This window comes from Entelurus aequoreus, linkage group LG19 (assembly GCF_033978785.1).
Source record: "Entelurus aequoreus isolate RoL-2023_Sb linkage group LG19, RoL_Eaeq_v1.1, whole genome shotgun sequence".
NCBI lineage: Eukaryota > Metazoa > Chordata > Actinopteri > Syngnathiformes > Syngnathidae > Entelurus > Entelurus aequoreus.
In genome coordinates this window covers 28922595-28949076 of record NC_084749.1, presented here as the reverse complement: position 1 = coordinate 28949076, position 26482 = coordinate 28922595, and the positions used below count along the sequence as shown (strand labels likewise).

General features: G+C 41.3%; 1 protein-coding gene across 8 annotated transcripts in view; it reads right to left on the bottom strand.

Moving 5' to 3' along the window:
* Nucleotides 1-26482, bottom strand: part of lrp8 (low density lipoprotein receptor-related protein 8, apolipoprotein e receptor) — a 410737-nt gene that overhangs the window by 30128 nt on the left and 354127 nt on the right. For all 8 annotated transcript variants that reach the window (XM_062028225.1, XM_062028222.1, XM_062028224.1 and 5 more), the window contains 2 exons: nucleotides 21212-21364; nucleotides 18777-19148 (listed from right to left, as the gene is read on the bottom strand). In XM_062028225.1, the coding sequence (XP_061884209.1) occupies nucleotides 18777-19148; nucleotides 21212-21364 (525 nt within the window). The remainder of the gene's footprint in view (nucleotides 1-18776; nucleotides 19149-21211; nucleotides 21365-26482) is intronic.

The window sequence follows — 26482 nt, the reverse complement described above, 5'->3', positions numbered from 1 at the left end:
TACGTATCAGGTTATGTGATTGTAAAGTGCATCTTAGATGTAGTTTATGATATTATTTTGTAGGGTGGAATGTTAGAACAGATTTGATCAAATGAGTTTATTCAGAGTTAGAGACCAATGGTAGGTATGAAAAACGCTAAACTTATGGCAGATTTATGCTTCTTAAGTGGAGTGTTGATTTGTGTTTGGCAACCACACTTGCCAACCTTGAGACCTCCGAATTCGGGAGATGGGGGGGGGGGGGGGGGGAGGGTAGCGGGGGTGTATATTGTAGCGTCCCAGAAGAGTTAGTGCTGCAAGGAGTTATGGGTATTTGTTCTGTTGTGTTTATGTTGTGTTACGGTGCGGATGTTCTTCCGAAATGTGTTTGTCATTCTTGTTTGGTGTGGGTTCACAGTGTGGTGCATATTTCTAACAGTGTTAAAGTTGTTTATACGGTCACCCTCAGTGTGACCTGTATGGCTGTTGATCAAGTATGCGTTGCATTCACCTATGTGTATGTTAAAGCCGCATATATATTGTGTGTCTGTATGTATGGAGGAAAAGCGGACGTGACTACAGGTTGCAGAGGACACTAAAGGAAAGCGCCTTTAAGGCACGCCCCCAATATTGTTATTCGGGTTGAAATCGGGAGAAATTCGGGAGTCTCCCGAAAAAATCGGGAGGGTTGGCAAGTATGTTGGCAACACATAGTGATCATTAAATTAGGGTCATTACAGGGAGTTGAATGACTCTGTTGCTGTTTACTTTCTAATAAACTTCTCCGCCTTGTATCTGTAAGTAATATGTAACTATAATTATTTGATACCTGTTTGTATTGACATGAGAAGTTTTAGACTGCAATATTTATTCATACGTCCTATTATTTCGTACGTCTGTTGTGTAGCTGCTAGCTCCTGTAGCTTACAGCCTAACATTTTTACCTTTTGTAGATGACTTCACTAAGTACAAGAAAAGACCAACCTTAACATATAGATGTTTACTAGCTCTCTAGCTTTACACAAGTAAATGCGCTGCAGGACTGTTTGAATCTGAGATTATATCGAACACTTTGGATGCAAGCTGATATCATCTGATACTTGTTTTTTTGCTGATATCTGACCAATATTTAATATCAATATAGGATCGGTACACCCCCAATTTGTATTGTTTTGATCAACGTCCCTTAAAATAACATTCGTGGTTTGGTTGTAGAGCGGCCGTGCCAGCAACTTGAGGGTTCCATGTTCGATCCTCGCTTCCCATCCTTGTCACTGCCGTTGTGTCCTTGGGCAAGACGCTGCCACCTGCTCCCAGTGCCACCCGCACTGATTTAAATGTAGCTTAAAGATGTAGATAATGGCTTTCACTATGTAAAGAGAGAGTCTCTAGAAAAAAGCACTGTATAAATATAATTCACTTCACTACATCTTCTGCCCTCACTGTGCGTTCATATACACAGCTATGCGGCAAGCTAAACACTCTTCAAGCCGTGTAAAACTGTAAAACAATACAAATGTACTCTTGGTTACATGTTTACAAACAAAGATAAGCTCTATTGACATTATTTTATACCTGTTTACCAAACAGGTACAAAACTAAACATTCCCTAATCACATAACTAGACAAATAAACTTACAGATTGTGCTTCTTGATTAGCAAACCAAAAAGGATGGAGGAAGATTGAATTTAGCTGCCTTCACAATTCACTGCAGTCATCAAAATGGCCGCTTCAATGTTTACAACAGTATTTGTTGACTGGGGACAAATCAACATTACAAGTAGAGGGTGCTAATAACAGCTAATTACAAACCACACTGAAATATGTCACACTGTCAGTTCACACCGTTCTTGTTCTTGCATCCTTCAGAATTAATTTGTGATACTTTACAGGCCCCTACTAAATTGGTTAACTTACGACATGTATCATAGACGTGGATTCTGCTGGTTTTCTCTTTCCTCCTACTATCCAAAGGCCTGCAGCGTTTATAGCGCCTTCCCATTCACAGGTGTCAGTGGTAAGCTCTCTGAGGATAGTCTGCCCACGAATACTGACCGGTGCAGCAAATCCTAGGGGGTCAAACAAGCTGTTGATGGTCGAAAGTACACCACGTCGTGTGAAAAGCTTCTCATCCACTGCTACATTAAAGATTAAATTGTCTGTAAGTAGATCCCATCTCAGACCTAGACTATGTTGTAGTGGAGGAGAATCCTGACCAATGTCAAGGTCTCGTAGGCCTTTAGCGAGGTCTTCTCCTGGAAAAGCTTTCATGACATCTGACACGTCGGAACTGATTTTGTGGAGTCTGAGGTTTGACTGGGCTAACATGTCTTGTGTCCTTTTCAGCACGTCAATGATTTCAGCCCATCGTCCACATAGAAATTACGTTCCAAGAAGCGTCGAGTTTCAGCACCAAACTCTTGCTCTCCTTCCATGGCAGTCCTCCTTCACCCATACTTTGCCACCGCTGGCGAAGGGCTGTTGCCGAACATGTAGACCGTGGATCATGGTCACGAAACCACAAGAACCTAAGGTAGTCACAATGATCTTCTCTGACCAATAAGCTGTAGAGCATCTGCTGAATGTCAAACATAATGGCAACTGGTTCACTTCTAAATGACTGTAGGACCCCAATCAGACTGTTGTTTGAATCTGGACCTTGGAGCAACGCATCGTTCAAAGCGAAGTGGTTGTGCTGTGCATTTGAGTCGAACACAACCCTGATCTGTCCCGGCTTTCTGGGGTGATAGATTCTAAAGCTTGGTAGGTACCAACCCACTTAGTCCTCTTCCAGTGCAGGTGCAACTTCCGCATGATCGTTACGAACAATCTTCTTCATGAAGTCCACGAAGTAATCGATGGTAATTGATGGTATTCTTTGTTATGGATTTTGGGGAAATTCTTTAGTCCCGTGAAAAAAGATGCTTCAATAGCCTTGGGAGAACCGTAACTCTCATATAACCGCTGCCACACCATTGTCAGGTCGTTAGCATGCTCTACTTTTAATTCGTTTTGCATGTTGCAGTGCATCTTCACAAAGCCACTTGATTAGTAGATCAAGCTCTTCACTTGGTTTAAGCTTCAACCCCTCAACTGCATTGCAGAAGATAGCTTTCAAAGACAGGTATTTTTCTGGTCGATTGTCGAACATCTCTAGCCCCGATCAATTTAGGTCACGGCCAGCTAGGTAGGTGACAAGATCAGAAATGTCATTAGGTGTGCTTAGAGGCCCCTGTGATCGATCAGTTTTGTTGCTGCAGTGTGGTAGATGATCGTAAGCAGTTAACTGGGTGAGACTTGTGGGCTGGTTCCCATGTTGGGTTGGAATTTGAAGGGGTTGTGAGCTGCTAATTTGAGCCTGGCAATGACATTTTGAGATTGTGTGAGGTGCAAAACATCTGATGCTTGAGGTGCATGTAAGGCCCTTTTATACTATCTTCTTGGTATGCGGCTGCTTCGAACACTTGTGCAGCCGCTAACAAAGCTTCGGCTTCACCTTCCTCTTAATGCGTTTAATGTGGCATCCACACAGGCTTTTTCAACTGTTATCTTTATTTGCCGCTTCGCATATGTAGCTTTTACACGTGCAGCTTCAGCCCTTGCCCTTTTGCGGCGATGCTGACATTAGCACAAACATTTACATCATAATATCATCAAATAAAGAAAACATATTGCTGCACTTAACATTACCTTGTAATCAAATCATCTTACTGTTTCTTTTGGACTATAAGACTCTACTTTTTCCCCATGCTTTGAACTCTGCGCTTAGAACCTGTAGATTTTCCAGGTTCACAAGCTTCACATGCCGCCAATAAATTTAGCCTCGTCACATCAGACCAATGAAATTGCTGAAACCGGTCAAGGCGGACCAATGAAATTGTTGTTGTTGAATCAAATACACTCACACAGTCATTCAGTCAGCCATTTAGTGCTTTATGGACTCACCCTCATCATGTAGACAAAAAACAACAAAATGTGCACGACCCGGAAGTGTGTACATATGCGACTTATATATGAGTGCAGCCAAAATTTGTACAAAATAACATTTGTACAAAAATTATGTTGGGTGCTGCTTATATTTAGGTGCGCTCTATGGCCCAGAAATTACGGTAGTTTTCTGAACTTTTTAGCCAACTACTCCTGCAGAAAGTATTGCGGTTCATTCCCTTTCCTCTCACTCTAAGCCCCGGCAAGTTACAGTAGTATAAACCTTTGGTTCAAATCCTGCTTCAATCTTTCTAATTAACAGCAGCCTAGCCATTAGGAAGACTGAAATGAAGGCCCTAATGAAGTCTCATGAGAAGATTAACAGAAGTGACAACAGTAATAGTAGCCCTGCATTCTGATGCTACTCAAGTAACTGAACCACACTCTCAATTGGACAAGACTCAGTTGTCTTTAGAGAGATAGCACACAATTAAAATAATTGCAAAAAATTGTTATTTATCACTTACTGTTATGAAACATAATTGACCGTAAAGCTACGGTTCATGAATATTCTCATTCATCCTGGTGAATGTATTGACAGGGCAATGGATCGATCGTAACTGGACTGTTGAGGTTGTCTTAAAAAAAAGTTTGAAGGAGAAGTCTCATCCAAGCACGCTTCATTAGTTCATGCTCAAAAACTAGATATGACTCATTGGTACCAATTTATGGTACTATTGTGTGTGTTCACATGGTAATACATGCTCATTTGTTGAATACTAAAATTTCATGTTGTTGTTTAACATTTAACACTGAGCTGATAATCATAACTGTGCTGTCTTGTTTTCTTCCACTTCTGAGTCTCATCCATTTCAGTTTGTCCTTAGTGTGACAATACAACAAGTTGAAAGTGCTGGTCTTATCTTTTGTTGAGTCATACAAAGTGTTTATACTGTAGTATCACACTTTTTGAAGCCCTTTTGATTGTAACGTGCATCTTAGTTGTAGTTTTCATTACCACATTTGAAGATGTTGAAATCGCCATGTAAAATTGCTAAAGCTAATCAATAGGATGTATATGGCATATACAATATAAATGAGCATTAAGTTCACACATTTTGAAAACTGGAGCCTTACTTTTGCTTGCTTTGTTGGTGTCGAAAACTGCAAATTTACCTAGAGGCAGTGTTCTACAAATATGCCTATTTCCCTGCTAAGTGCTTGAGTCTACAACCGGACGTGATGTCATGTGCGACAACGGTATCTAAATAAGATATGTTTTTTATTTGACATGAATTGTTACCTGGCAGTACCGACGGAATTCAGTTCGGTACCTTTACAAGTATTGAATTTGGTACCCATCCAAAGATAAGATAACTCTAGCTGAGGGGACGTGGTTTCACTAGTTTGCAATGTAGACCTTTGCCAATCAACAACAGTCGTTTAGGTGGCATCCCCCTCGTTAGACTGTAGTTCTACATCTCAAAAAAGCAAAACCATTCTTGATTGAGGGGTTACCACGACCTTAGAGGACAAATACTTTGGATCCAATGCCATCACCTCAAACTATAGCGCTCATCAGTCTAGTTTTTGACCAAAAACTGATGGAGCTTGCTTGTATGAGAGACGGAAAGAGTTCCAAGATAACCTAAACAGTCCAGTTGTGATCGATTGAATGCCATGAGGATACATTGAACTGGATCAATGAGAATATTCATATTCATAGACAAATTCATAGACATTCATGACAAAGGGAAACGTCTATGTGTTTCTTAACTGTTTTGTCATCAGTTGAAAATCCACTATTGTAAGGAAACAAAAGCAAGACATATCGAAATATAATTGCTTATTTAAGACACTAAACTAAACAGTTATGTAAAGGCACCATTTAATTCAATGAACTTAATGAGATTGAAAAGCAAGAAGACAAATGCATGCATGCACATTCCTAGACAACTGCAATATATTCCACAGGGCATGCAGTGTGCATCTAAACGTCAACAAAAAAAAATTCAGCACAAATTAAACAATAGTGTTTTCAAATAAATTATACTATACATCCCTAGGTCTGTTAATCCAATGAATATTGCATGTTCTTACTATTTTATATTGTTAAAATTGAATTAATCAAAGTCATGTATACAGTCCAACACAGCAATAGAACATTTATCTCAGAGGAACATTTAAAGTGGAAGCTCAGCGAATAGTTGTTTTTTTTACACGTTTTATTACGAGCATCAGCGAAGAGGAACATTTAGATTTGTAAGTGCATATGTGCCATGTGTAAAAGCTGCAGTTTATCTTTCCTCTTCTCCCCCACGCAACAATCCTGAGGCTTTATCTCCTTACAAAACGCCAGCCGCCTCTCTCAGCGCACGTGTAACAGCTGACTTGACAGAGCGCACTGAGTTGGAAATTATAACACATGGCCCGTAGGTATGGAGACATGACTTGTTCTTGCCCCATTTTCTGCTCTGTATCTGCTGCAGCTCTCGTCTGGAGCGCTTATAGATTAGGAGCGAGGAAAAAAAAACATGACCAAAAAGTTAAAAGGCAAATCATCGTTTTCTTTAATTCCCTTCAAAACCACTTTTGCCCCATTAACCACGGTATTTTTCATGCTCATAATGGCTGACTTTTATACCTAAGCAATCAATACTGTGAGGCTTTTTAGCAGCGCTTGACTGCCATGTTTGTTTTTAAAGGGGACCTATGATGATTCTAATCTACATGTATTGGATATGCTTTGGTGAAAATGTAAAAAACAAAAAAAATGTGTAAACACAGACATGTCTATTTTATAGACATCAGAGCAGGCGGAAGGGCATGAGATGAGAGGGATTATTCTGCTCTTGCTTTTTGTTGGTTAGTTTAGCAGATAGCTAACATGATATAATCCTTGATGAAAAAAAGAGTCCCAAGCGTCTAGTGTAGTTTAGGTCTTTTTAGTGAAGGATCAATCGTATATTTTGTAAAACTGTGAACAAAAACACAAACAAACATTTTACATTCAGCATACGTCTATATACAACATACATGTTTACGTAGCATCCAAACCAACAAAATGCTGCCAGTAATTAGCTTTAAACAATGGGCACAAATATCTTACTAAAGCAGTCTTAAACTGAAAATGCACAAATAATGTGTCACAATATACATATGCATGTTACATTCTCATAAACTTACAGGTTTAGACCTTCAAAGTCTTCAAAGTCGAAAAGAAAGCTTAAAGCCTGCAGTACGTCCTGTTTGTTTGACATCTGCTCTCAACTGTTCTCTACTGCTCTCTGAAACACACCCTCACTAAGCTGACTACGGCAAGACAGGAGGGTCAAAATAGAACACAAACTGCAAAACTGATTTCCACCACTAGGTGTCTTAGAAAATAACATTGTGGGGCATAACACTCCCCGTCTGGTATTTTAAGATACCACTATGTCTTTTTACTGAGGAGCAGTACGACCTCTGAAACGGGTCTGGAATAAACCTTAGGGGTACCCTGTTTGATGATCTTCACATTCACTTTTCGAATCATTCCGTCACGGCTGGGGAAGGTTTCCTCAATGATGCCGGTGGGCCACTCATTCCTCTTTACTTGAGTGTCTTTGAGGAGTACCACATCGCCTACTTGCAAGTTTGGTCTTTCTGACTTCCACTTCCTGCGTGGCTGAAGGGTCGCCAAGTACTCTTGTCTCCAACGTTTCCAGAAAGTTTCGGCTAGACTTTGAACTTGCCTCCATTGCTTGTTATAGAGATCTTTCAGATCCATGTTCCCTAGAGGAGCAGATACTGGATCAGTCTTTTGAGTAAGCAACATTGCGGGCGTGAGATCTGCTGGCATGTCAGGATCAGACGATACTGGAACTAGAGGCCTTGCATTCATGATTGCCATGATTTCACTCATGAGTGTCACAAGTACCTCGTGGGAGAGGCGACAGTTGTCCTTAAGCAACATAGCATCCAAAATGCGGCGTGCAATGCCGATCATCCTTTCCCACACACCTCCCATATGAGAGGAATGTGGCGGATTGAATATCCAGGTACAGCCTTTGTCCTGCAAGTGAGCTTTCAACTGCGGGTCTTCAGAGTTTATTTGCAGTTCTCTGCAAGCTCCAATAAAGTTTGTGCCTTGATCGGAACGCAGGAGTCTCACAGGCCCTCTGATGGCGGTGAATCTCCTTAAGGCATTAATGAAACTGGAGGTTGACATTGTCTCTATGAGCTCGATGTGTACCGCTCGTGTACTCAGACAGGTGAACATGACTGCCCAGCATTTATTCTCTGCATATCCACCTCTTGTCCTGCGCGCTGAGATGGTCCAAGGCCCAAAGACGTCCAGTCCTACGTTCGTGAAAGGAGGTTTCAAGGTAAGTCTATCCGCAGGTAAGTTAGACATTTTCTGTTTTTCAAGCTTTCCTCTCATTCTTTTGCAGGTGACACATTTGTTTATCACACTTGACACAAGTCTCTTACTTCCTGTTATCCACAGTCCAGCTGTCCGAACTGCGCCTTCAGTGAAGTGTCTGCCTTGATGGGCCACTTGTTCGTGGTAGTATCGTACCAACAAGGTAGATATGTGATTGTCTTTTGGAAGAATGATCGGATGCTTTTCTTCCCAGGTCATGTCTGCTGATGAATTCCGACCTCCGACTCTCAGCAATCCTTCATCGTCAAAGATGGGATCCAAACTCTTCAGCGGACTGTGTCGAGACAACTCTTCACCCTTTGCTAGGCTTTTCATTTCCTCTTTGTACACATCTTGTTGTGTTGTTTTCAATATGACCAGTCTTGCTTGACGGAGTTCATCTTTTCTCTGGATACCGTCTGAAGTTTTCCAGAAGACTCTAGTCTTTTGGACAAGCTTGGCTATTGCTCGAGTAAGAGATTTCCAGCTGGAGAATCTTTCAAACCGGTGAGAGCCAATAAGTCCACTTGTGGCTTTCGTAGCATAGGTTGAAACGTGAGGGCGAACTTCTACATCAGTCTCAGGATGCAGAAGGTTAAATGCCTCTGGCTGTGGAACTTCATCTACTTCTGGATTTCTTAGAAAAGCTGGACCTGTCAGCCAGTTGGTATCTGGTAGGAGAGCCGCTGAGACAGACCTAGATCCGTGATCTGCAGGATTAAGTTTGGTGTTGATGTAGTGCCATTGCTCTGGGGTAGAGGACCTTCTTATTCTTGTCACTCTGTTTGCCACGTAGACATAGAAGTTTCTGGACACATTATGTATGTAGCCCAGTACGATCTTGCTGTCTGTGTAGAACTTGACTTTGTGAATCTCTACATCGATGTCATCCATTATCGTCTCTGCAATTTCCACCGCCAAGACGGCTGTACACAATTCCAAACGAGGGACAGTGTGAGCAGGACGTGGAGCCAGCTTGGATTTCCCCATGATAAACCCGACATGGCTGTGTCCTTCTGTATCGAATGCCCTGAGGTATGCTACAGCTGATATAGCCATAGTTGATGCATCTGAGAACACACGAATCTCTCTGTATACTGTGGCGAGCAGAGAAACAGAGATGTAGGTTCTCTGGATCTGGAGCTGCATAAGTTCCTTCAGGGAATCTTTCCAGTCATTCCACTGGATTGCTTTGTCTTCTGGTAGCGGAGTGTCCCAATCATACTCTTCTGTGGAGACATCTCTCACGAGTGCCTTGCCCTGAACTGTGACAGGTGCCACGAACCCCAAGGGATCATAGAGACTGTTGACCACTGAAAGGATTCCCCTTCTTGTAAATGGCTTTTCTTTGTCAGACACACAGAAGGAGAAACTGTCTGTTTGAAGGTCCCATCTGAGGCCTAAACTGCGTTGGAGTGGTAGTGGATCAGATGTCAGGTCGAGATCCTTAAGGCCTTTGGCAAGGTCTTCTGGGGGGAAAGCATCCAAAACAGTGTTGCTGTTAGATGCTATCTTATGTAGCCTGATGCTTGACTGTGCCAACATCTCCCTTGCATTTGACAGTACGGTGATGGTTTCCTCAGCATTGGAGAATGATGCAAGCCCATCATCTACATAGAAGTTCCTCATTATGAACTGCTTGGCATCTGTACCATGTTCTCTCTCTCCCTCTTCAGCTGCCCTTCTCAAGCCATAAATGGCCACAGCTAGCGAAGGGCTGTTACCGAACACATGCACCGTCATTCGGTATTCAGTCACTGGTTTTGTGAAGTCGTTGTCTTCGGACCACAAGAATCTTAGAAAGTCACAGTGTTCTTTCCAGACTGTGAAACAGTAAAACATCTGCTGTATGTCGGTGGACACTGCAACCGGCTCTCTGCGGAAGCGAATAAGGACTCCAAGAAGGGTATTATTCAGGTCTGGTCCTTTCAAGAGGACGTTGTTGAGGGAAATGCCTCCGTGTTTAGCACTAGAATCAAACACCACGCGTATTTGATCCAGCTTTTGAGGGTGATAGACACCAAAGGTTGGTAAGTACCAGCACTCTTGCTTCTCCTTCAATGGTGGAGCTAGCTCTGCTTGTCCTGACTCAAATATTTTCTGCATGAACTCTGTGTATTGTTCTTTCATAACTGGCTTTCTTTCCAGTGTGCGACATAGAGATGACAGTCGTTTTGCCGCTTGCTCTCTATTGTTCGGCAGACGTTGTCTTGGGAAACGGAATGGTAAGGGTGCTACCCAGGTGTTAGCATCATTCATGTAGACATTGTTGTCCATGATCTCAAGGAAGGCTTTGTCATCAATAGACCATGCTATTTTTTCATCCTCCTTTGTCCTCTCAAATATGTTGCTTCCAAGTTCATCAGTGTCATCTTCCAGGAGACCTGTCTCTTTACGTGACCTTGGTGTGTTCTTGTCGAACTTTTCTTTCACATGAATAACACTTGTACATGGACTCAGGAACGACGTCCGTCCATTAGGTAGGACATTGGTCCTATAGACATTAATGCTGCTTGGCTTGTGGACTCCCTTTAGACATACGTCTCCGACAATGACCCAGCCGAGGTCCAATTTCTGAGCATATGGTGCATTGTTGGGTCCATTGTACTGTCTACGTACTTTGTGTACACGTAGGATGTCTCTGCCGAGAAGCATGACAATATCTGCGTCAGGATCTATAGCTGGTATTTTATCTACCACTGGCTTGAGGTGCGGATAATGATGTGCTATTTCTGCTGAGGGGATCTCTGCACGGTCATCGGGCATCATATCACACTCAATTAATGTTGGCAGTGGGATCTGTACACTGCCATCTATTGACTCTACAATAAGATTATTTGCGCATCTTCCTGATGTTTCCATGACCCCTGCACATGTTTTAAGGGTGTAAGGAGTGGCACCTGATCCAATGCCAAACAGGTCAAATAGCTCACTCTTGGCCAGCGACCTGTTACTCTGCTCATCGAGGACAGCATATGCTTTAACAGCTTTCTCTCGTTGACTTGCAGGGTATACACGGACCAAGCATATTTTGGAGCATGATCGGGCGCCAACTGCCTTCCCGCACACCTCCGTGCATTTTGACTTGACCTCTGGAGGCTCTTTCTCGTCTCGCTCCCCGCCTTGATCTTTGATGACAGCAGAGCTCTCTGGTTTTCTTACTGCTGGGCCAGGGTGTAAAGCAGTTGGGTGCCTACTACTGTCACACTCTTTGCACTGCACAGTTTTATCACAGTCCTTGGCAAAGTGTCTTGTTGAGGCGCAACACTTGAAACAGATGTGTTTCTCTTTGAGGTAGGCTATCCGTTCCTCTAAGCTCTTGTTGCGGAAGCCATAACATTTTCTTAGAGGATGGGGCTTATTATGTAAAGGACACACTCTGTCTGGATCTTCAACCCTTTTCTCCTCCTTGTTTTGCTTGCCTGCATCTGCTTTGGACACATCAGTTTTTCTGGTGAACACAGATTGTTTGATTTCTTTCTGTAGTTTATCTGTCCTGTTTGAACCACCATCAAGCTCAGAAAAGCTGGGGTCATTTCGTATCTTTGCTTGATCTTGAATAAACTTTACAAAGACGTGAAAAGGAGGATATCGAACTTGAAAGTCTTCCTTATATTTCGAGCCAACTGAGATCCACTTCTCCTGAAGGTATATAGGGAGCTTCTGCGCTATAGGAGTGACTCCCCGGGGAGTGTTGAGGTAAGAAAGTCCAGGTAGGAATCCATCTCTTCTTGCTGCTTCCAGCTCTAGCAATAGATCTCCTAGTTCCTGTAATTTTTGGTTGTCCTTATTTGCAATCCTTGGAAATTCCTCTAACCTCTTCAACATAGCATCTTCAATGATTTCAGCTGACCCATAGCATTCCTCCAGCCTCTTCCACAACATTGAGAGTCCTTCTTTAGCTTCATGGATGTGGGCTGAACGGATTCGTTTGGCCAACTCTGCAGACTTTGGTCCCAGCCACTTGGACATTAAATCTAACTCCTGGCTGTAGGTGAGGTTCAAGCTGCCAATGGCATTGATAAAGGAAGCCTTCCATGCCCAGTAGTTCTCAGGTTTATCATCAAACATCAGGAGACCAGTGCTAATTATTTCTTTGCGAATGAGGTATTGGTCTAAGTTTGATTGATCACGTGGGGGCATGTAGTTAAATGCACCTTGGTGGCTAGGCTGCTGGTCTCGGGGGCGTGCGAAGTGAAGTTGGTGGGTGAAATATCTTTCTTGAGGGAATTTCCCAGGACTTCCACGGCGTTGTCGGCTGTGGGTGGTGGGTCTGCTCTGGCGTTCCTCTTGCCATTTGTGCAAAAAATTAAAGAGTTGCTTTTTTCTGAACAACTGCTTACATCCATACCGTGCATTTCCATATCACCGTTGTCCATGTATTGCTGGCACTTTGGTGATAAGACGTAATCACTGTTGTCCATGTACTGCTGGCGCTCTGGTGAATAAAGGGCTTTTTGTATTGGATGCCGGAGTTGTTGCTGACCATGATGTTGTTGCACATATTCCCTAGTGCGTTGCTGTGAGGAATAGGGAGCCAGACCTGTTACACTTTGCCTTGAAGGCTCCCCAACTTCATCCTCATAGGCTTCCAAGACTTCAGCCTCAGCGCATGCTGCTGCAGCAGCAGTCCGTACCTTCAGCGCGTCAAGGCTAGCTTGTACTTCAGCTGCGCTACAATGCTGTTCAGCTTCAATCTCCGCTTTTTTCTTTGTTTGTTCAGCTTCGATCTCCGCTTTTTTCTTTGATTGTTCAGCTTCAATCCGTGCCTGCTCGATTTGCATGTCTGCTTGTCTTTGCGCAAATGTAGCCATGATTCTTGCAGCTTCGGCTCTGGCTCGTGCTCTGACAACCAAACCGTGTGATCCATGACTAGAGCTGCCAGAGTGATTAGTACGACTGGAGCGTTCAGAAGGTGCACCTCGATCATCCATGATATGTTGTTGAATGTCTTTCTGGTCTGCAGTTGTAATGGCTCACTTTCCTTTGTAAGCAGACTGAATGTTAAGCCTTTTTACTATTCTGCTCTTGCTTTTTGTTGGTTAGCTTAGCAGATAGCTAACATGATATAATCCTTGATGAAAAAAAGAGTCCCAAGCATCTAGTGTAGTTTAGGTCTTTTTAGTGAAGGATCAATCGTATATTTTGTAAAACTGTGAACAAAAACACATAAACAAACATTTTACATTCAGCATACGTCTATATACAACATACATGTTTACGTAGCATCCAAACCAACAAAATGCTGCCAGTAATTAGCTTTAAACAATGGGCACAAATATCTTACTAAAGCAGTCTTAAACTGAAAATGCACAACTAATGTGTCACAATATACATATGCATGTTACATTCTCATAAACTTACAGGTTTAGACCTTCAAAGTCGAAAAGAAAGCTTAAAGCCTGCAGTACGTCCTGTTTGTTTGACATCTGCTCTCAACTGTTCTCTACTGCTCTCTGAAACACACCCTCACTAGAGAGACAGGAGGGTCAAAATACAACACACACTGCAAAACTGATTTCCACCACTAGGTGTCTTAGAAAATAACATTGTGGGGCGGCGTGGCGAAGTTGGTAGAGTGACCGTGCCAGCAATCGCAGGGTTGCTGGTTACTGGGGTTCAATCCCCACCTTCTACCATCCTAGTCACGTCCGTTGTGTCCTTGGGCAAGACACTTCACCCTTTGCCTCTGATGGCTGTTGGTTAGCGCCTTGCATGGCAGCTCCCGCCATCAGTGTGTGAATGTGTGTGTGAATGGGTGAATGTGGAAATACTGTCAAAGCGCTTTGAATACCTTGAAGGTAGAAAAGCGCTATACAAGTATAACCCATTTATCATTTATTTATTTATAACAGGGATATTAGGTACCCTTTAAGCTCTCTTCATATTTTTTGAGACTCTAACATGACTCATTTAAAGTATTTTCTCTGTACAGTTTTTCATACACCTCCGTTTTAGTTTAGTCAGTGACTCAATTACCGCACGTTTTAAAACAATCGACATCGGCTGTGGAATAAGCCGCAATGGGGTCAAAAAAGGCTGCGAGTCACGAATAAGGTGAGAAACAATGAATTCAAGAAATAACTCGTAGGGATGCACGATTAATTGAGATCGAGTTTTTAATTAGTGCAATAGTTGACCGCAAGATGATGACGTTTTTGTCGCCCGCTGTCACCGGCATTTGAGTGACAGACATGTTTGCCACTGAACGCTGTGATCCCTCCCTTCAGTCATTCACAATCATCGCCATGGTGAGTGGAGCGCCAGCTTTACACACACTGGAAGCCCATACAGCCTCGCTACTCGTGACTCGCCAGTGTTGCTAAGTAAAAAAAAGTTAGGAGAAGAAAAATATGATTACAAAGCCATATGTCCCATCGTGGTAATATTTCAGCTTCAAATCGGATACGCAATATACGTCCATCAGCATGGACAAACAAGAGGGAATGCTGTGATCATGTGATGGCAACAAACACAAAGACAACTTCACCTTGTTTTTCCAACTGGAAAAAAAAGCACTTTAAGATGTTCAATATTTATTTAAGTAAAATTATTGCTTACGGAAATTAGAGTCTATTGTTTTGTTTTTTTAATTTATTTTGGACAAGTAAAAGTTATTTACTTTCCAATTCCAGTACAATGGTAAACAATTCTACAGTAATATCCTTTTAAATAGTAACTACCATTTTTATATATTATAATAACATTACATTACAAGCATTGCATAGTTTCTATCGATTACTTCTTCAGTTTATGAAGAAGTGCACTTTTTTTTATTTTATTTAGCAATAATAATTTCACAATCATGAGAGACAAGAACACGTGTCTCCCATTTGCTGCATTGCCAGCTACCAAGAACAAGCCAATTAATACAAATTAGAATGCAAAAACATTTTTTTAATCTTTTTGTCCCTCATACGGATTGTGAACGATAGGCAAAATTCCATAAAAAGTGAAGTTCCCCTTTAAGAGCATGATGTAGACAAAAGCTCTGAGTCTGTCTGCAAAAAGCCAAATATGTTTTAAAGTAAATTATTGCATTTGTTCTGTGTGGCACCTTGAGGCAAGAATATGTTGACTGACAATTTAAAAGTAACAGGTCTTCCTTCACTCGTTATTTTTGCACGTTTATACATTTTCTTGTATAAAATATAAACATCGCAAATCGAATCGCAATTTTGGAGATAAAATAGCAATTTTTTTTTTTTCTCTCAAAATTTTGCAGCCCTTTTTAGGATCCCACTAGACAGTTTGGACATTATTATTAGTTCCCTGTATTTTGTATTATCTCCTGTCCAGTGCTATTATTTTTTGTCCCACTTATTGTCTGCTTGCGTTTCTCAGTTATTTTACCTTGAAACCTCTCCACTTTCCCCTGTATGTAACGAATTTCACTTGGCAACATAGCTTCCCCTATGATTCCTATGTCTGGTTACTTGTGCACTTCCCTGCTGTGCTACTTTTGTGTTTTCTCTCATAAAACAGTTTTTACCTACACTTTGCCTGCTGTCTCTGCATCCTGGGATCCTGACAAACAACACCAAAGAGATTGTAACGCAGCTAAGTACAAATGTGCCACCCAGGTGGATGTCCCCTCCCATCCTCCCCCATTGCCTTCTTTGCCAACCAGAGTGTTTAATAAGGGTGAATGTGACGATAAATGTTAATGTATCCACTTAATTTGTCCTTCATATAAATATTGTTGTAGAACTATAATTATTCTCTATAAAACAGTGTTGTGTGTTAACATATTAGGTTTCAGAAACGGATTAATTGGATATGAATTATTTTCAAAAGGGAAAATAATTATTGCTTTTCAACAAACCCTTTGGAACGGCTTAATGATAAAAACCAAGGTAACACTATATTTTCAATATTGACTTTTTTGTCTTTCCATCCAAGTATCACACATGCAACTCCAAGTTTCACCACTTTTCATTATGCTTCTTGATTATTATTAGTATTATTTGCTGATCAAAAGAACTGCAGTGCCCCTAAGCCAGGGGTGTCCAAACTTTTTCCACTGAGGGCCGCACATTGAAAAAGGGGCCATTTTGATATTTTTTATTTTAAAAACCAATACAATATATGTATAAAAAAATATACATTTAGGCTTCCACTCAGGGTTGATCCCGGGGATCCCAAAGGGTTTTGGTCCAAAAATTAAAAAATGTGCCATTATTCAGTATTATTATTTGTGTTATTATTTAAGTTTTTAAATCTCTAGATCAACATTAGGTCTATCTGTCAATATAACATTTTTTAAAGATTTAAATTGTATGCTCTTTTTGTCAAAGAAAATCCTTTTTTTTAATGAAAAAAACACAACATATGCAATAATTTCACCCAATAAAATTTTTAAGTGGGATATTTGAAAGATTATATAATAATTGGAGCCTTAAAAAGGTCAATTACTCATAACACCATTGATTTTAATTCATTCATTATTAATTTTTGAGCAATTACACTTAAAAACTAATCACACTACAATTGTAGGGGATCCAAAAGGGTCCTACTCATTAAAGTGTTAAAAAATAAATTATAATTTTTTTTTTTTTACTGTTTACTTTTAACACAATAATCTCGATCAACTTCAGATCTATCTGTCAATTATAAGTTGTATTGTTGTTTATGTTTTTTGTTTGTTCGTTTTAGGCCCTTCTTAAAAAAAAACAGCAATTTTTTTTATTTTTTGGGGACGGCGTGGCGAAGTTGGTAGAGTGGCCGTGCCAGCAATCGGAGGGTTGCTGGTTACTGGGGTTCAATCCCCACCTTCTACCATCCTAGTCACGTCTGTTGTGTCCTTGGGCAAGACACTTCACCCTTGCTCCTGATGACTGCTGGTAGCGCCTTGCATTGCAGCTCCCTCCATCAGTGTGTGAATGTGTGTGTGAATGGGTGAATGTGGAAATACTGTCAAAGCGCTTTGAGTACCTTGAAGGTAGAAAAGCGCTATACAAGTATAACCCATTTATCATTATCATTTACATGGCAAACACAAAATATGCAACATTTTCCCCCAAAAAATATCTCAAAATATTTAATGTGACGTAATTGGAGCCTTGAATAGGTCAATAATTCAAAATGACATTGATTTTGATTCATTATTATTTTTTAAAGAAAAAAACAGCCTACATGGCAGCTTTGTGTGATTAGAGTAAACATTGCTACATTTTCTTGTTACATTTCACCTGTTTGCTCTTTAAATACCACTTTTAATGTTTTTTATTTTTTTCAATCGTATTTTTAAAATGTGCCGTGGGGCCGTTAAAAAATGACCTGCGGGCCGCAAATGGCCCCCGGGCCGCACTTTGGACACCCCTCCCCTAAGCAGACAAGATCCTGGCAGTTATTACTGCTTATTTAATATTAGTTTTGTGTAATCATTGTAGATTGCATGTATATTATTGTGTGCAGTTACTGCAGGTTGTATCTGTGAATACTGCACTAACTGTAGCTGCTAGATGAGCGCCTCATCTAGTAGCAATATCCTTTTGACTATCAGTGTCCTCTGCAGTGGACATTTGTTCGTGGTCTATTTCTTTTGTTAGAGTTACACATATTGTATGGATGTCTACTGCAGAGGATGCTGGTGCTCAGGCAGATATGTTACGTACTTTTGCTCAGTGGAGGACCCTGAAGATAGCATACTGACCCACAAGGTACACTGGACATAAACTAGTTTTCATATAATAAGAGAAAACCTTAGTGTTAATAAATGTACAAAAGCACTGATTTATGCAAAAGCTCCTGATTGCATGATATTTGAGGCACTGTTGTTTATTAGTTTTGTTTTATGTTGCTCTTCTGGATGTTTCTCCTCCCCCTGAGCACAATTAAATCTTAGTGCCTTATAAAACACTGTTCATGCTGTCATAAAGCACTCTCATTGCTTGACTAAGAAACTGTAAAGTGGTGTTTTTCTGGCAATGCTGGCGATCTGTACTCGAACGCTGCCAGTTTTAGGGTGTGTGAGTGAGTGGATGAAGTGAGGATGGGAGCAGGGAGAGGAAGACAAAAAGAGATGCTGTCAAAAAGTGAGCGAGGACAAAGTGGCGGGAGGTGAACAGCGAGAGCGGTGGGGACTGCCGTTAGTTAGATCTGACAGCTCTGTTACACCCTGCTCATGAGGGACCCACGGCAGGCTGGCTTAGCGACTCACTCGTGCGTGACAGCGTGTAAGCGTGGGTGTGAGAAAGAAAAAGACTTGAGATAAATACAAAAAAATTGAATTGATGGTTTGAGATACAACTGAAGGGAAAGACAGAAGATGGGGAAAGTACTTGAGAAGGTGTTTCCCTGCTGTGGTAATGGTGAGTAGCAGCATACATAGCTGGAGTGGCTGCAGAGCATCTCTCACACACACACACACACACGTACACACACAGCATGCATTCACACACAGCATGCATTCACACACAAATGCATGCCCTATGCATCAAACTTGCTCAGAGTGATCCTTACCTCTATGGGAGAGGTTGGCGTTGCTCTCCCGCTGAATGCTGCTGGGAGCCACTGGGCCCAGTAAGGGCGTTTTAGTGGGCGTCGACGTCTGACTGGTGCTGCTGAAACTGGCCGTCTTTGGACTTATGGAAGCAGGTGTTTGATGGGGCTCAGTGGAAGTGGCCCTGGGGCTCTGAGTGGGTTCGCTTGATTCCAGATGCACGGTTGTGGTGGCGAGTGTGGTGGAAGCAGCAGCAGTAGTGGTTGATGTTGTTGTTGGCGCAGCGGTGGTGGGAACTTGTGTGGTTTTTGTTGTTGTGCTGGGCGTGCCGGTTGTGGCAGCGGTCGTAGTGGTGGTGGTCGGAACTGCTGTTGTGGTTGTTCTTGCGCGGACTGCTCAGCAGAAAAAGAAGTTAGAAATATTATATTTGGCAACAATTAGATTGTACTTCTCTGAATAAATGTCAAGAAAGTTGTACACATAACTAACCTAATTTAGGCAATACAGTGTTCCCTTTTCACTTTGCGGCTCACTTACTATGATCTCAGTGCGCAGTGGAAGTACCATTGAGTACATTGACAATTTAGTACCCATTTAAATGTTCATGCAAACATTGCATGGGTTTTATAGTGTATGATTAGTTTTAAGAGTATCTGGAATGTTTGTAAGTGTGTGTGAAAGCTGTGTGGAGGGCTTATAAAGACTCGCGCTTGTCCGGCTGCAGCAAGCAGCTGCAATCAAACACCGGCAATCAACACACCTGAGGCTGATCAGGAGACCTGCCTTTATAAGCCTGCACAACCTGCTATCCAAGGCCAGAACTTAGTCATCTGTTCCTGTACAGTAAGTGATCATCTAGCTCTATGCACTCTTGCTCTCTATGTGTGTTCTTCCCCCCCCCGTTGTGTTGAACTGTCTCGTGTCCTCCTTGTCGTCCTCCCTGCAGCCTGCCTTCGTTCCCACGTTACGAGATGAGTGTCTCGTCTTCCTGCATTCCCTCTGCTTCCCTGGCTGCCTCTTGGATCTCGACCTCCTGCCTGGACACAGACCTTTGACGCCTCTATTGCCCCCGACTACCTGCCTTCCTCACGGACCTTCGAACCTGCCTTTCCCCTCTAGGACTTCCGCTCAACACTCCCGGTAACACACACCAGTTAATTCCCACACATAGTCACACACCATACCCTTTTGGATTAGTCACACTCCATTCTCTAGTTTATTGATATTGTTATTTGTTATTTATATACAGTATATAGTATATATATATATATACATATATAAATAGAGCTTATACGCCGTCCCTCCTGTCTGTGCCGTCTCCTTCCGCCTGTACAAATAACAAAATTCATATAATAAATACTGACTCTACTTTGCGAAAATTCCCCTACCACACTGGCGTCTGGAAAGTAACCCCCCGCCATAATCGAAGGAACACTGTATAGCTTAAATAATGACAGGTGTGTAGAGTTGAGTCTCTAATGGCGGATGGCAGAAATAAAATGAGTAGTCAACGTAATCCCTACTTTATCAAATTACGAAATTCTGTACTTTTATAGGCACCGACCGAATTCTGTCCATACTACCGGGTATCGATTAATGTGAAATCAATATCTATAATACCTTTTGTTTAATCTGACATTATGGCCCGTTTCAGACGTGGCCGGTTCAAACACTTGGCGGGGAAACAAGCACTCAAACTGCAATCAAAGCGGACTCAGTTGGACTGCTTCAAGGTAATGTTACAATTTTCAATGCCAACAGATGCCTGATAGAAAATACTCAAGCTTACAGTAAGGCTGCACTTTTCAAAAAAACGCTAAATGCTACTGATTAGCATCAGCGATTTTACGTGGCAATTTCTACACATTTCAATTTGGTAATGAAAACTACAACAAAGATGCACACTACAATCAAACAGCTGATGGGTAATAAGTACAATACTTATAGTTTGAACACTTTGTAGGGCGCAACAAAAGACAACTTTCAGCTTATGGGCAAAGACTACTCCCTGACTCGGCAGCACATGGTAGTTTATACACTACTGCCATCTAACAATTGAAACTAAGGGCAAAACTTACTTTGTAATACTTGCAAATGACAATCAGAAGTGTAAGAAATTAAGTTATTATCAGCTCACTGTTAAGGGTTAAATAAAAACATATATTTTATAATCAAACAAATTTGTATTTATCAAAACATGAACACACACAAACGTACCAAAAATCGGTACCGCTGAGTGCCAGTATCACTACCCAGCAGGTACTCTTTGTACTCTCTTGATTCAAACGTGAAAGATACCCATCCCCAAGTAAAACTTTATTAAATTGCTCCTGGTATGCCAAACATACAGTATGCATAACCATGTCCAGAAAGCCACCATATATTGACAGTGGCATGAACTGTTTGTATTGTAATATATTAATTTTGTCTGATATGAATTTTGTCCGAAACTTACTTGTGGCACAGCGCCTCATATCAGGTCCCAGCTCCATGCCATCAGGACAGGCACAGGTATATTTGGGCGAGTGGTCTGTGATCTGAGGCGCCTTCAAACAGAGGTACTCACAGCCGCCATTGGGTAAAGTGCCCGTGTTACAGGTGTCAGGGGCTAGGACACACAAACAAAATCAGGTTAAATGAATGTTCCACTTTAGTGTGTATATAAGTATATACACATAATACAGTAAGTGAAACATAACACATCAAATGTTTCAAATCAAATAATGTATCACATAAATTCCCAAATTCCGCTGACAAGCTGTATTCATCATTTTCTAAATGTTCAGTCCTTTTCCCTACTTTGTAGCGCAATGCAACATCTCAAAACAATGTTTGGCGGATGAATGCTAGGCTTTGGAAATACCGTAGAGCAGATTTCTCACGGGAAAGGAACATTAAGAATTAAAGATCAGCCCTACTTTGGTCAGTAGCATCAGCATTAAAGTATAATCGGAAACACCAGCAACGCAGAGCAGAGCAGTGAAGGAAGCAACCATGCAGGGGTTCTTCAAAGGGTCTTTTGAATATTTGCATTTTAATCATTCAAACTTCAGTAGTGCTTTTAGGAGACTTTATTATTAGATTAATAAAGAGATACTGCTGAGAACACACAAATGAGCTAATTTGGCACATTGTGTATTTCGTACATAAAAACAAAATACAATGATTTACAAATCCTTTTCAACTTATATTCAATTGAATAGGCTGTGAATTTTATTTAATGTTCAAGCTGAGAAACCAACATTTTTTTTGCAAATAATCATTAACTTCGAATTAAATGGCAGCAACATGTTGCAAAAAAGTTGGCAAAGGGGCATTTTTACCACTGTGTTACATGGCCTTTCCTTTTAACAACACTCAGTAAACGTTTGGGAACTGAGGAGACCAATTTTTTAAGGTTTTCAGGTGGAATTCTTTCCCATTCTTGCTTGATGTACAGCTTAAGTTGTTCAACAGTCCGGGGTCTCCGTTGTGGTATTTTAGGCTTCATAATGCGCCACACATTTTTAACGGGAGACAGGTCTGGACTACAGGCAGGCCAGTCTGGTACCCACACTCTTTTACTAGGAAGCCACGCTGTTGTAACACGTGGCTTGGCATTGTCTTGCTGAAATAAGCAGGGGCGTCCATGATAACGTTGCTTGGATGGCAACATATGTTTCTCTAAAACCTGTATGTACCTTTCAGCATTAGTGGTGCCTTCACAGATGTGTAAGTTACCCATGCCTTGGGCACTAATACACCCCCATACATCACAGATGCTGGCTTTTCAACTTTGCGCCTATAACAATCTGGATGGTTTTTTTCCTATTCGGTCCGGAGGACACGACGTCCACAGTTTCCAAAAATAATTTGAAATGTGGACTCATCAGACCACAGAACACTTTTCCACTTTGCATCAGTTCATCCTAGATGAGCTCGGGCAGCGTTTCTGGGTGTTGTTGATAAATGGTTTTCGCTTTGCATTGTAGAGTTTTAACTTGCACTTACATTTGTAGCGACAAACTGTAGTTACTGACAGTGGTTTTCTGAAGTGTTCCTGAGTCCATGTGGTGATATCCTTTACACACTGATGTCGCTTTTTGATGCAGTACCGCCTGAAGGATCGAAGGTCCGTAATATCATCGCTTACGTGCAGTGATTTCTCCAGATTCTCTGAACCTTTTAATGATATTACGGAGCGTAGATGGTGAAATCCCTAAGTTCCTTGCAATAGCTGGTTGAGAAATGTTGTTCTTAAACTGTTCGACTATTTGCTCACGCATTTGTTGACAAAGTGGTGACCCTCGCCCCATCCTTGTTTGTGAATGACTGAGCATTTCATGGAAGCTGCTTTTATACCCAATCATGGCACCCACCTGTTCCCAGTTAGCCTGTTCACCTGTGGGATGTTCCAAATAAGTGTTTGATGAGCATTCCTCAACTTTATCAGTCTTTTTTGCCACTTGTACCAGCTTTTTTGAAACATGTTGCAGGCATCAAATTCCAAATGAGCTAATATTTGCAAATATAAAAACGTTTTCCAGTTCGAACGTTAAGTATCGTGTCTTTGCAGTATATTCAATTGAATATAGGTTGAAAAGGATTTGCAAATCATTGTATTCTGTTTTTATTTACGATTTACACAAAGTGCCAACTTCACTGGTTTTGGGGTTTGTATGTACATTTTCCAATCAAGGTCAGCAATTATAATTTACTGTAACAATACGCACAGATCAATAGAGACACGCATAAAATGCTTTAAAGGGGGACCTTTTATGATTTTCCTCTTCTCTGACTAATATATGTTATGTTTGATACTGGTGTTAAACAATCCGAATGCATCAAATCATAAGGTTCATGCATTAGGGCGTGAGCTTGCACGCACACCACAAGGAAGTGTTTAAACTGTAGATTAGAAGGATCATACGTCGCCTTTAAGCCCAGCAGCTGTTGTGTTTAATTGTGTGTTGATGATTTCACGCTGTGTGTCCAGCTAAGGTGCTGGCAACTGCATGGCTTGAGCGATCTGTCTTAGTTACTTGCAGACAGACAGTAGGCTGTTTGTGGTCCTAAACAAGATTTTGTTTGTGGCCCCATTTCGCTCGGGGCTATAGTGCTGACTGCAGGCCAGGTGAGTATTGTAATAGTCGTCCCTTGCCACATCGCACTTGAAAAGCGGACTATGTGGGTTGTATTTAATTTCTTGAGGGCTTTCATAATGATAAAAACCCTATTTAGAAGGTCATAAACCATATTTGTCATTCTCTAGCAATGACATTATTCAATATATGAATAATTTCTCCTTCGCGGAAATTCATATACCACGACCAGGCCCATGACCAATTAACAACGATAAACGAGGATTTACTGTATCATGCCTGATGACCAAAAGTAGTTTTGGTTAGAGGAGCCCGTGTGTGTGCATAAAAGACACAACCAACAACAATGTATCATGGAGAAGCTTGCTGAAAAGGAAGCATGGACGAATAGAACAGACAAGTCATTGTATTGTCTGCTCGTGGAAAACAAACATCCTAATCTACGATTTGACTCCCTCGAATGGCCTTGACGCTGTGAACAACAGGAACAGGCTGTTCTGAAAACACCCCCGAGGACACCTCAATGATGGACGCTTTTGACCTCTCCCCCTCCTCAACGACACCTGGAGTCTAACTTTTGCCTCAGTCTATGAACATTACATCATCACACCCAAGACAATGGCCACATATACACACACACACACACACACACACACACACACACACACACACACACACACACACACACACCCTCCCCCACTCCATGCCTTCACCACCGTTTGTTTCCCCTCGGGGTGATGGTCGGCTGGCAGCGCTTCATAGCAGCAGTCGCCCTCCAGGGCCCCAACTCCCCGCCCCTCTGTTGCGAGTTGTCGTGCTTAAATGTAACGTGTTTATGTGTGCATTGCATGGAGGTTTTTCCCCACTCCAGACTAGGCCCCCTTAGGAGCCCAGTCTAGATTGTATTTACTCATCTTCTTCCCCAGCATTTGACCTTTTTCTTATCTTTTACGGGGCGCCTTTGTAACCCTGTACAATGTTTTTTTGTCTAATCTTGAACGGGTTTGTGCTGAAAACATAGTTTCGTTGTACTTGTGCAATGACAATAAAGTCCTATCCTCTCCTATCCTAATGCAAGTCAAGTACATTTACAATTAGATATTAGGAAATAATGAAGTATTAATATTTTGCATGTCAAGATGAAATGATTTGTATTTACTATGAATAATTACATATGAGCAATAAACACAAATAATACATTGACAACTACAATCCTGTTCAATAAAACATGTTCAATAGTCATGTGTTTATATTCCAAATAATGTATAAAGTTAATATGAAACGATAAAACAATATGTTGATAGGGCCAAGGGGGAAAATAGTGTTCGATATCTCCTACCGCAGTGAAGCCAATTCAAAACTGATACGCCACTTTTGCATTAATTGAAAAAGTAAACAAAGCAGGAAAAGGTTTGGCCAAAAAAAAACAGTACGGCACTTTTAGAAATACAATGATGGCGTTTGAAACAATGCTAAATTTGTAATTATCTCTGTTGGCTTTTGACTGAACACAGCCATCATGTTGTTAAACCATCCATCCATCCATCCATTGTCTACCGCTTGTCCCTATATAAAACTATTACAATGGACATGTTGACTCATCCCTGAATAGACGTTTAGCAGAAACAAGGTATATTTGTATTCATGAGGTATATTCAGTCCATCACAGTAGAAACAAGCCAACACATGCAGAGCACGACAACAACAATCATGATCAGCTACTAAAGTGACCAGTCGCCATAATCTAGTTGTTGCGTAAACAACCGTAAAGAGTGTTTATGCCAGGGGCCGGCCCTGCTTACATGTCACTAATAAACTGTGTTTTGATTTTGTTCTAGATAAATGGAGGCAGAAAAATAACTGACCACAGTATTTACAATATATAACCTGAAAAAACCCACACTAATACGTGTTATCCAGTCACTGAATCATAACTTTGCTTGATGATAGAAGATGAAGATGGTCTGCCAAAACTTTACTTTGGATTTCAACACTCAAATAAAATATTTACATCCCCAAAAAAACAGAGACTGAAAAAACCGCGTTGCTCATGTCATGTAGAGATGCACCACATATAGGTCAGGTTGTGGTCGTTTCTGCCTCTTATGTGCAGTTTTAGGGAGCAGTGCATTAGAGAATTCATGTGATGTACTTGGAAAAAGCAACATCAGTCACGCGACATTAAAAGCTGCAGACACACCTGGGCCTCGGTTACAGTGTTTCAGTGACTCTACACTTTTACATTTTCTGTATTGGAACTTGGAAGTGCAGACAAATGGTAAAATAGAAGGCAAGGATGCAAAGAAACAAAGACAGGAAAGATACTGAAACATAATATAACAACATGCTACAGAAGCTATGATAGCCTCAGTGTCCTAAAAATGTCATCTCTCGTGTCTCCCCACAACTAAAATGTGGAACATGTGCTTCGATGCAATCTAGTTGCAAAAAATAATACGAAAGAAAAGAATGCATAACAAAAAGGACAGTTGTACCAATGACTTCAAGGTAAAATCCTAAGCCATCGACTGAAATATACGTATTTGTGTGCATTTTGGAATTAGTTCAAACCTGGGCAAAATACGACCCACGGACCATGCGAGGCCTTTTAAGCTTTTAAATCCAGCCCACCGGATGTTTCCAAA